Raw genomic sequence first — 12282 nt, 5'->3', positions numbered from 1 at the left:
GGACATTGGCCTCAATAACTCCTTGTGCAATTAGATCCTCAATTTCCTCACTTGCCAACACCAGCCAGTTCGGATTGGCAACATCTCCTCCACTATCTCCATTAGCGAAGGTGCACCATAAAACTATATGCTTAGCCCCCTTGTTCTCCTCACTTTATACTTATAACTGTGAGGCTAAGCGCAGCTCCAGGCCACACCACTGTTGTTGGCTGAATCAAAGGTGATGATGAATCAGCATATAGGAGGGAGATTGAAAATCTGGCTGAGTGGAGCCACCACAACAACCTGTTACTCAATGTCAGCAAGACCAAGGAGCTGATTATTGACTTCAGGAGGAGGAAACCAGAGGTCCATGAGCCAGTCCTCATCGGAGAATCAGGGGTGTAGAGGGTCAGCACCTTGAAGTTCGTCCCTGTCATTTCAGAGGATTTTTCCTGGGCCCAGCATGTAAGTGAAAATACAAAGAAATTGTGATGCCGATACTATCTTAGAAGTTTACAAAGATTCGGCATGAAATTAAAACTTGGACAAACTTCCACAGTTGGGTGCTGCAAGTATATTGACTGGTTATATTATAGGCTTGTATTGAAACACCAATGCCCTGGAACAGAAAACCCTGCAAAATGTATTGGATATAGCCCAGTCCATCTCAGGGGAAGCCTCCCAACCATCGAGCATGTCTACACGGAGCACTGCCACAGGAAAGCAGCATCGATCATCAAGGACCCCTACCACCCAGGCTATGCTCCCTTCTTGCTGCTGCATTCACAAAGAAGGCACAGGAGCCTCAGGGCCCACACCACCGCATTCAGGAACAATTATCCCTCAGTCATCAGGTTCTTAAACCAAAGGGGATAATTTCACTCAACTTCACCTGTCTCATCACTGAACTGTCCTCCCAACTTATGAACTCACTTTCAAAGAACACTTCATCAATCGTTCCATATATTTATTTGTCATTTACTTACTGTTATGTTCTCACTTAGTTGCCTTGTGCACATTGGTTGTTTGTCCGTCTTGTGTGCAGTTTCTCATTGACTCTGTTGTGTTTCTTGGACTAACTGTGTATGTCCGCAAGAAAACAAACCTCAGGATTGTATGTGGTGACTTTGATAATAAATTCACTTTGAATTTGAACCTTAGACTGTCTCCACATCAGAATTTGTGTGCCTAGCCAAGAAAAAGAGGAAATCCAGCAGAAGTTATCTGCATCTTAAACTCTTCCGTCATTTAAACTGAGCACATTCCATTGTGTTTTTGGTATGGAATGCTCAGCCTAAATTGAGAGAAAAAACATTCCGTCTGTGTTAACTTGTCTTGCATTGTATGATTTAATTAATGATAGCTGTCGTGCTGTAGAAAATGGCCAAAAAGACAAGGGCCTGTACCTCATTGATACAGTTCTGTTCACGTTCTTTGCTTTTCAAACACTCAGATAATGGAGGAAATGAGCTTTATGTGGATTCCCTGGGATTGCAGTTAAACTGGCTGCACAAGGAACAAGAACAAAGCCTGGGAATTTTCTCTTCTGCTGTCTATTTTCCTCCCATATCTGAACACTGCTTTTACAGTTTAAGGTTATTGCCAGTGCTCTGTCATCTAGGACAAGAGGTTATGATGTCAAGTTCATCACTGATATATACTCCAGGAGTATTTAGGACTGCTGACTGTACTGTACTATGTTTGAGATACTAACGCAAGGCCAATGATGAAAGAAAGAAATCTCAAGGCACTACTTCAAAGAGAAGAATTCTCCCCAATATCCTGACCAATATGTTCACATCTGTTAAGCTCGCTAACACAGATTACCTGTTATTTCATTGCTCAGTGTGTGCTTTGTTTGCACAGATTATCTGCTGTTTTCTACAGAACACCTGTTGCCACAATTCAGAAGTACTTATCTAGCTTAAGACAATTCAGGACATAAAAGCTGATGGTATAAATACTTGCCCTGCCTTGCCTTCTTCTCCTTTCCCTCTAATATATCAGTACCTGCATAAGAATTTAATTTTGTTTTCCCTTCTACCTCTTTACCTCTGCTAGTTGGGATTAGTCTCCTGCACCACATGCCCACCACTGCCTTGTATCAAGACGGAGATGATGCCAGGGCTCTGCTGCCCTGCTTGCAAATGTAAGTAAATTCTTTAAACTAAGTTATCGATGAGTGTGACAAATGCCAAGAGTTCCCCATCATTCTTTTTTGACCCCTTCCCTCTTGATAACTCTGTTTCTTTTGAATGTTTTCCCTGACACAATGTCCACTACAGTTTGCTGGAATTGGGGAGTTTCATGCAAGTCACCAGGCTTAGGCCTGTACCTTTCTGAGGCTAGTTAACAAATACTTGAGGACTTCAGTTAAAGGATGGGGTTGTTAGCAGAGTACTTTTCTTTGATGCTCCTTCTTGGTATTCTAATCTAAATTTAACTGAGTAAACCAATGTATCTGAATGCCGACCCGGACAGTTTTTCTGTAATATTTCCACATGCACTCACCCCACTCTAAGCCATTGGACAATGATCTGGATCAGGATTTTAAACTGACTAACACTGAGCTCCACACTGATGATCCCAATTGCACTTGAGTGAAGAGATCCCAGCACTACTTGTCAATGATACCAGCTCACTTTAGTAGCCCTTCTGGTTGAACAGAGTGAAGATTTAAAGCTTGTCTGTGTGAGTTTTTCTAATGTGCTCAATCAGTTCCTTTTTTATAAAATTGCAATTAACATTTGCATATCTTTTTTTCTTTTACTGCTATATTTATTTATATTGTCAATAAATTGACCATGGTTTATAATGTATTTGTAGTTAATTTTTTTTTAATAGAGTGCCGATGGCTCTGTTTATTTACCCTGCTATCAGAATATGTGGAACGTTGTCGGTAACTTATTATTTAAGGGTAACATTTTTTGCAAAGCTCCTCCCCACACCTGAACAGAGGTAATCCTTCTGGAAGTATATTTCCAAGATTTCCATCCATGGCTCAATGTGTCTTGAACCTGGGTGAGTTCTCCCCTGAAATTCAGCAGCATCTTTGTAAATTCAGGAGGAAAATCTTTCAGGAAGGGATTTACTTTTGAGAGCCAAATGAATGTTGAATCCTACCTTGAAAGTTTGAAATCTTTGTTGAATGCTACCTTGAAAGTTATTTCAGGAACAGTAGAAAGCAGACAATTTTTCATGGGATGTCAGAGCACTCAGCCATTTTATAATGGAAGAGCATTTTTTATATTTTGTAATGAATATAGAATGCTGGTTCTGAGGTTGTGTATTCATTTGGAAGGGGCTTCTTGAGCTTCTCCAGTTGGTTTAAAATGATTTGGGACATCAATCCAACTTTTAGGAGAAATTTTGTATATTCCTTAAGCTGCACGTTCTGTTTTCTGCATATTACAGCCAAAATCGCAACAAAAGTCAGAGCAGATTTTAGCTTTAAGAAAACCTTGCCCTCATCCACTACATTCCAAACATATAATTTGAGCTTTTTGTCTCACCAACAAAATATGAGATAACCAGTAATGTGAGATCCTTTGGTTTGTATGATGTCTTTCTAGACAGAATTCTCAAGAGGATTGACACAGAAGATACTAAAAATATTTATATGTTACATCTGAGACAGATTTCAGATCCAAGCTGTGCTCTAGAACATGAGCAGAATAGACTTGGTTGACATTTTATCGTAGCAGTAAAAGTGTCGTCTTTCTGATAAGATGGTAAACCTGCCTGCCAGAAAGTGATCCATAGGGTCATATGAAGATATTATGAAGGTCTTGCTAGAACTCCTCAAACAACAACACTATCTGGTTTGTCAATCTCATCAGTGATCATTTCTATTTGTTTATTGGGATACAGTGCTGGATAGTCCTCAGGCCATGCCATTCCTGATTTAACCTTAGCCTAATCAAGGGACCATTTACAATGACCAATTAACCTACCAATCGGTACGTCTTCCTACTGTGGGAAAAAACCCAGAGGAAACCCACCCAGTCACAGGGAGAACATACAAACTCTTTACAGGCAGCGGCGGGAATTGAACCCAGGCTGCCTGTACTGTAAAGCGTTGTGGTAATCGCTATGCTACTGTGCCACCCCAAAATTGACTTGAAATTAGCTAACACCTTTTGCTGACATGCCAATGAAATTTCACTTTGAAAAATGATTATTTATATTGTCAGTAAATTAACCATGTTTTATAATATATTCATAGTTATTTTATTATGAGCCATCAGCATTATTTTTGGTACATCCTATTCTTCTGTTGTGTAGTTTTAATTGCACTGAATAAAACTGTGTTTCTGTCGATATTGGTGGATGATAAAGAAAACCAGTCCTTACTGAATCCACAGTTGGTTCTATAGGTGTTGAGATTACAATTGCAGAGGAGTGGAACCTGATCTAATTGAAAGTTTCTGTTAATTTGCAAAAGAATAAGTTTTTTTTGTATTGACGATAAAACCATTGAAGATAGGGAACATATTGTTAAAGTGAGGCAAAGTCCATTTACCAAATTAACAAGTACTTCTGGAAGGAATGTATTGGTGTACCATTCTTCAAATAAATAGATTGGAGCAAATGTAAATATTACAGAAGAATGAAGTTAAAGTTAGTAACTGTAATGGAAAACTGTTTACTCAGACACTATAAAACCAGCACAAAGCTCTTTGTGATAAACTGATTACAGGGGTACTTTTAGAATACTGCAATTGTTATACAACTTCATCGATTTTAAGCAGGCTATTAACTGTGCTTCTGCAGAGGTGATGTGGCATATAATATTCCCGAGAAACTTGTCACATTGATTAAAACCATCTATAATGAATTCCTGGGCACTGTTTAGTGGACAGGGAATGAATGGTTTACATCATTTAGGGTGAGACAAGATTTCACCTGATTTATTTCATCACCATAGAAATTTGTAAATAATCATTCATTAAAAAACAATATTCAAAGGTTCATTTATTATTAAAGTGCACAACTCTGAAATTCTTATTCTCTGGGTAGTCATGAAACCAAGAAAGAAAAGAAAGGCAGCACGATCATCAACCTGCAACTTCCACCTCCCCGCACAAAAAAATGAACAAAATCAGAACAGGAGTATCAACCCCCAAATTCCCCCCTCCCCCACAGAAAAAAATGAACAAAATACAACAACCACATTGACCCCCAAATCCCTCTGTCTCCCATACAAAAAAAAGAGAAAGACTGGGTAAAGAACAGAGAATACAAAAAAAAAGACCAAAACAAGTCTATAGTCCAAGTCCACAGAAAACCTGGACCACACTCTCTGGCCACAGCAGCATGCTCTACCCTCCCCGGGTGGTCCTCAGCTGGTGCTCACCTTCTGTAATCAACTCGATGCTTCAATCTCCCTCATCGCTCTAATTGGTGAAATGGAGTCAAACACTTGCTTACGCCCTGTCCCCCGTCCAGCCCACCACGAAGTTCGCGCACACTGCCTCTGCCCTCTGGAATCCCCTTGGAGAATGCAGAGTGGTAGAACACCCAAACAATCTCCAAACTGCAAATCATAGGCTCCAACAGTTTCGGAGTCACATCCAAGCTGAGAAGCAAATATAAAAGACATACAAAAAGTGAAATATATGGTTTCATGACCTATCCAGAGGATGTCAATCAAAGGAGCATTTTACGCAGCTGCCATCTTGGCCAGAAGAGAATCTCTATTCATAGAATCTCTTGATGTAGAAAGAATTTAACCAACTTTAGATTAACTGATGATACTAAATGTACAATGTCTAAAGTAAATTTGCAAAGATTAATATATTTTCACCTTCTGTATCAATTATTTTTTTCCAGTCAAGACGGCACCTGCGTATAATTCTCCTTCAGTCAACATCTTCTGGATAGATCATGAAACAATATATTTTACTTCTTTTCTGTCCTTTACATTTTTTTTTCAACTTGGATATGATGATGGAACTGTTGGAGTCTGTGATTTGCTGTTTGAAGTTTGTTTGGGTGCTGCAGCTCCAAGGGGATTCCGGAAGGCAGAGGAAGCATGTGTGAATCTCAAGGTGGGCAGGCCAAAGGATGGCTGTGAGCTGATATTTGGCTCCGTTTCACCAATTAAAACTTGAATTGTTTGCTAATTGGAAGTTTGAAACATTGAGTCGAATACATAAGTTTGGAGATAGATTGGGTGTTCCAGAGCTTCCAGAGAAGATTCCAGGAGACCGAGGCAGTGTGTATGAACCTCATGGCGGGCAGGTTACGGGAGAGGTGCAAGCCCATGTTTGACTCCATTTTGCCAATTAAAGCTTCATTTGTGCACCGATTAAAGCGACAAAGGAGACTGAAGTATCAAAGTGAGTGTAGAGGATGAGCACCGGTTTGCTGCCTTTTGATTGCTGAGGATCGCTCTGTTGTGCTACCAGAGAGGGGGGAGGCTGGCTCAGTACCTGAAGAATATCCAGGTTGTATTCTGTGTTTTTCATCCAGTCTTTCTCATTTGGATTTTGTGTAGGGGGTGTGGGTTTGGGATTCGATGTGCCTGTTCTGTTTTGTTCACTTTTTGAGTGGGGAGGGGGAATTTGGGGTTTGATGATTGTGTTGCCTCTCTTCTTTTCTTTCTTGGTTTCATGGCTACATGGAGAAGAATTTCAGAAATGAACAACTTGATGAACCTTCGAAGCATTGAAACTTTGAGGATGCGTGGAAGGTGAAAACTTTGGCTGAAATGCAACAAAAAAGAAGAAAAAGTAACCAACATAATATGTAAAAATTACATTTTAAAAATATATGGTGTAAAATATTGCCTGGCTTCAAGTATTAGAGTCAGAGAATTGGAGTTTAATAGAAATCATCAAATGAAGGATTTTTGGGACTTTTGAAATATTAAGCAAAAATTAGATTCCGAAAACATTGGATTGTCTATAATGTAAAGTAAGTAAATAGCTTGGATAGCATTTAGTGTCTGTCCATGGAAAGGCCCAGAGAAAGAAGCAAGTTAGCTGTATGTAGAGAGTGTTGAAAGCAATGAAACAAAAAGCAGACGAAAAGCAGGAGAAGCCAAGCTAATTCAGAATAAAAAAGTAAAGTGAGCATCTCTTTAATATCCTCAAGCAAAAGACTGCCAGAATGTAAAGTAATTTGCTACCCTGGTGGTTTCTCTGTTGGAGATGGAAACTTAGTTCTGTCTTGCCGGAGAAATGCTGATGCCCCCTACTGCTGAGATTCACACTGTGCAAGGTCACAACGGTTTACATTCAGCAAATAGAGAGAGGGTGTTTTTATCCAATGCTTCTGGATTATATTGGAATCATCTTGTCACAATGAACTATTTATTCATTAGTCCGTAGATAGAAAAGTTTAGGTGTTGGGACGTTACTTAAAAGTTCAATGATTTCTTCTTCTGAAATAGGATCGACTGGCTAGTCTATCATCTTTGAAAGTCTGATGACATGATTGTAAAATAGATTCCTTTGAAAGCCCAGGAAAGGGAAGACTATTTTAAAAATATTTAATGGAAGGACCTTCTTTGGATGTCTTCCCAATCATAACCCTCTGAAAAGTAATCTATTTTCTTCAGGTTGTATTCTAAAAGAGCTTGTGGTTGTTTAACTCTTTTAATGGCAAGAATCCTGACTGAAATGGAGACTCAGAGGTCACATTACTAGTTTTTTGAAATATTAGTTCTCTTAATTGTTTTCTAAAGTTTTTTGTACATTATTGTATTTTTATTTCACCGAGGACGTGTAATTTAAGGAAATAATCATAATGAAAGTGGTCGCAAACTGTTCTGATCCCCAGCTGAGTTAACATGACATGTCGCGTACTGTATGGAGTGAAAGATAAATCTTAGCTCTTAAACTGTCTTTGGAAGGAGAGTAGTCCAAATGCTTACTGCTGGCTGCCACACCGAGTGAGATTAGGAATCTGATATCGCTAAAGCTTTCCTGTTTGGTTGTACTCCATAAATAATCTGATGCCACATGCAAATAGACAGAGGAACCCACTAATTATTCATTAAATGGCTCTGATTTGTCTTGACAGCCTCTTGTTCAGCTTTACGTATGGATCTGTGCCAATCATCTGAATACTTTTGTTTTGTGTTTATGTTTAAGAGATAGTGGGCAGCTCTGTTCAATTCTCAGAACTTGGCCTTAGTCCAGCCCAGGTTGGTAGGCAATTTGATACATCAGAATTTAAACTATCTGAGTTTATCTTCTAAAGATCCAATCGCACCCATTCACCCACCCACTTCCCTCCTCACCTGGTCTCACCTACCACCTGCCAAATTGTATTCGTAGTTCAAAGTTCATAAATGTAATGCTGAATAGAAAGGCCAATAAAAAATAGTTCATTGACAACTTAAGGAGTGCATGTAGCACTTCATTAGTCTGTCTGGTTATGGAAGAGAATGTATTTTTGAATATTGAAGAAAGAACACAGGATTTGCAGATATATGTTAAAGACCAAAGAACAACAGCAGACTCAGTAATAATTAGAATACACGAACAGGTACTTTGGCCCACAATGCTATGCCGAACCAATAAAATTAGAAATCAAATAGCCAACTGAACTAATCCCTTCTGCCTACACAGTGTCCATATCCATGCATTCTTTGAACCTTCATTTGCCTATCTAAACACTTCTTATAAATCTCTGATGTATTTGCATCAACCCGCTATCCCGGTTAGCGCATTCCAAGCATGTTTGTCCAACCCAATTTGTCCTATGTCTTGTTATAGCACATGCCCTTTAATCCAGGCATCATCTTGGTAAACCTATTCTGCAACCACCCTCTCCACCATCCTTCCTTCCTATAGTGGATGCTGGGTGCAATACTCCATGTGCAGCCTAACTAGAGTTTTACAAACCAATCTGAATCTGAATTTTGAATTCAATGCCTCGACTAATAAAGGCATTAACCATCCTATTTTAATCATCCTATCGACCTGTACAGCCACTTACATGGAGCTATGAATTTAGTCCCCAAGATTCATCTGCTTATCAACACTGTGAAAAGTCTCCCCCCTTAAAAGTGTACTGTCTCTTTTCATTTGACCTTCCAAGGAGCAACACTTCACACTTGACTGGAATAAACTCCAACAGCCATCTTCCTACCCATATTTGTAACTGCTCCATATTCTGCTGTATTCTTTGCCAGTCTTCTAGGCTACTCACAACACAACCAATCATCGTATAATCTGCAAACTTACTAACGAACCTGTTTATATTTGACTATAAATGCAGCAAAAAGGACCATTTCTTGAAGTTAATGTAGCATCAAGTACCTACAAGGTGAGAGGAATCTCCATAATGAGCTCTGATATGAAGTTAAATAATACCGTTCCAATGTGCTTCAAGGCCGCCACCATTGTCCCCATGCCAAAGAAGTCTTCAGTGTTCTGCCTAAATGATGACCCTCCCGTTGCACTTACATCCATCATCATGAAGTGTTTCGAGAGGCTCATCATGAGGCATATCAAGACCCTGCTGCCCCCTTCACCGGACCCCCTGCAGTTTGCGTACCATCCCAATCGCTCAACAGATGACTTCAGTTCAGCATTCAACACAATCATCCCTCAGAAACTGATTGGAAAGCTGAGCCTACTGGGCCTGAACACCTCCCTCTGCAACTGGATACTAGACTTCCTGACTGGGAGACCTCAGTCAGTCCGGATTGAGAGCAGCATCTCCAACACCATCACACTGAGCATGGGGGCTCCCCAGGGTTACGTGCTCAGTCCACTGCTGTTCACTCTGCTGACCCACGGCTGTGCTGCAACACACAGCTTGAACCATATCATCAAGTTCGCCGATGACACCACCGTGGTGGGTCTTAACAGCAAGTTTGACGAGTCGGCTTACAGAGAGGAGGTGCAGCGGCTAACGGACTGGTGCAGAGCCAACAACCTGTCTCTGAATGTGAACAAAACAAAAGAGATGGTTGTTGACTTCAAGAGGGCACAGAATGACCACTCCCTGCTGAACATCGACGGCTCCTCGGTGTAGAGATCATTAAGAGCACCAAATTTCTTGGTGTTCACCTGGCAGAGAATCTCACCTGGTCCCTCAACACCAGCTCCATAGCAAAGAAAGCCCAGCAGTGTCTCTACTTTCTGCGAAGGCTGAGGAAAGTCCATCTCCCACCCCCCATCCTCATCACTTTCTACAGGGGTTGTATTGAGAGCAACCTGCGCAGCTGCATCACTGCCTGGTTCAGAAATTGCACCATCTCAAATCTCAAGACCCTGCAGCAGATAGTGAGGTCAGCTGAGAAGATCATCAGGGTCTCTCTTCCCGCTATCACTGAGATTTACACTACACACTGCATCCGCAAAGGAAACAGCATTGTGAAGGACCACACGCACCCCTCATACAATCTCTTCTCCCTCCTGCCGTCTGGGAAAAAGGCTCCGAAGCATTCGGGCTCTCATGACCAGACTATGTAACGGTTTCTTCCCCCAAGCTATCAGACTCCTCAATACCCGAAGCCTGGATTGACACCTTGCCCTATTGTCCTGTTTATTATTTATTGTAATGCCTGCACTGTTTTTGTGCATTTTATGCAGTCCTGTGTAGGTCTGTAGTCTAGTGTAGCTTTCTCTGTGTTGTTTTTTTAAAAGTAGTTCAGTCTAGTTTTTGTACTGTGTCATGTAACACTGAGGTCCTGAAAAACATTGTCTCATTTTTTTCTGTGTACTATACCAGCAGTTATGGTTGAAATGACAATAAAAGTGACTTGACTTGATTATGGTGAGTTTAAATAAATACTTTCTGGCAAATATTGAGACAGCCACAATAGGTAATTGTGATTGACAGTCAAAGTAAATCTAAAGATTTGCATTTTACCCAGACCTAGTAACTTTAAGAAATTCTGCATAATTATTGAAAACTAACCTGACAGGATTATAGAAGAGAAACGTAGATGCAACTAATGGATAATAATTGTAATTGTTCAGAAAGGCAGTTTCTGATTGGAGAGTGATTTACTTTCAAATAAACTTGCTCCCATCTCAGTTTTCATCACTTTTCCAATATATAAGCTTATTAAGTTGCAGGTGGGACAAAAAATTCAAAGCCTGTTTAGTTACATGAGTTACCCTTCATCAGGTCGTGAAGGGGAGAAAGGGGAAACTGGACTCTGCAAATCGTCTTCCAATCTTTTTGTTATCAGAATACTGCCGTGAAGGTCTTACTAGTGATGTATAATCTGAGAAAAGAATTTCAAAGTTACAAGTTTGATTGCATATCTTGACAGTGAAAATACGCTCTTTAAATTTAAACACAGGATATCCTTGAAAATTTTGCATATTTTGAGCTAAAACTTTGCCCTTGTTGCCTCTGAGGATTATTTTTTGTTAAAGACTCCCCAGTGGTCCTAAAACTAAATTTTAAGATAAAGGCTGCTCAGACATGAGGACGTCATTGGTCATGCCAGCATTTGTTCTTCATCCATAATTGGCCCTGAGCTAAGGAACCAGTTGCAGTTCAACAGCATTGACCTGGAGTGACACATGGTGAAGCAGATTTAGTGAACTAGATTAGTCTTTGACAACAAAGAAGTAGGCTTATGAGGGTGCATAAATGAAGCTATTTATAAAAATAATTTAATTTAGAATGATATAATTGCTTGAACTTAAATTCCTCAGCTGCCATTAGTGAATTCAAACTCATGATTCTGGTCACTTGCCCAGTAACACAACTAATATGTGACAGTATTCACCAGGGAGATCTTAATGAGGCCATGTGACTTTGTGCAATGCTGCTGGGCCATTTATCGTACTCCTACTCTTAAACTGCAGCACATTTTTATTCACTTTCACAGTCCTTTAACTAATGGTCATCTGTTATGGCATCAAAAGCATTTTTCCATCCTCCTTATTCTCTGAATTCTTTTTGTATCCTGCTGCCATCTGTATTTCAGAACTGTTTTCTGCTGAATGAATGTTGACGCAGAATGATAATCATGATACTTTTATCAACAGACATTGCTTGATCTGCTAAACTGTTTCCCTTATGCCCAATACTTGAGGTGAGCACAAGGCAGTTCTAAATATATTTAGTCATTTGACTCAAGTGATGTACTATCTTGATTTGAATTATAGGTAGAGTAAGTTGTCTATTATCTCTGTGGACATAGGTTAATTTAAAGAGTTGGCTTTGAACTTCTTCCTATGTTTTACCACACCGAAGTGATTATTTTCACTTTGATTTCCTAGCCTGCCTTTCCAATGGAAGCATCTATGCTCATAACAGTTCATGGACTTCACCATCCCAACCCTGTCTGACTTGCTCCTGTCAGGTAAGCATTGAACT

At 39.9% G+C, this 12282-nt stretch overlaps 1 protein-coding gene across 1 annotated transcript in view; it reads left to right on the top strand.

Annotated features, from left to right (window-relative positions):
* LOC132397542 (kielin/chordin-like protein) overlaps positions 1-12282 on the top strand; it is a gene marked incomplete at its 5' end in the record, with an annotated part of 349645 nt that overhangs the window by 247670 nt on the left and 89693 nt on the right. The window contains 2 exons of the mRNA XM_059976368.1: positions 2044-2131; positions 12186-12268. Coding sequence (XP_059832351.1) covers positions 2044-2131; positions 12186-12268 — 171 coding nt within the window. The remainder of the gene's footprint in view (positions 1-2043; positions 2132-12185; positions 12269-12282) is intronic.

Source organism: Hypanus sabinus, chromosome 7, assembly GCF_030144855.1.
Source record: "Hypanus sabinus isolate sHypSab1 chromosome 7, sHypSab1.hap1, whole genome shotgun sequence".
Classification (NCBI taxonomy): Eukaryota; Metazoa; Chordata; class Chondrichthyes; order Myliobatiformes; family Dasyatidae; genus Hypanus; species Hypanus sabinus.
This window is presented reverse-complemented; position numbering and strand designations above follow the sequence as displayed.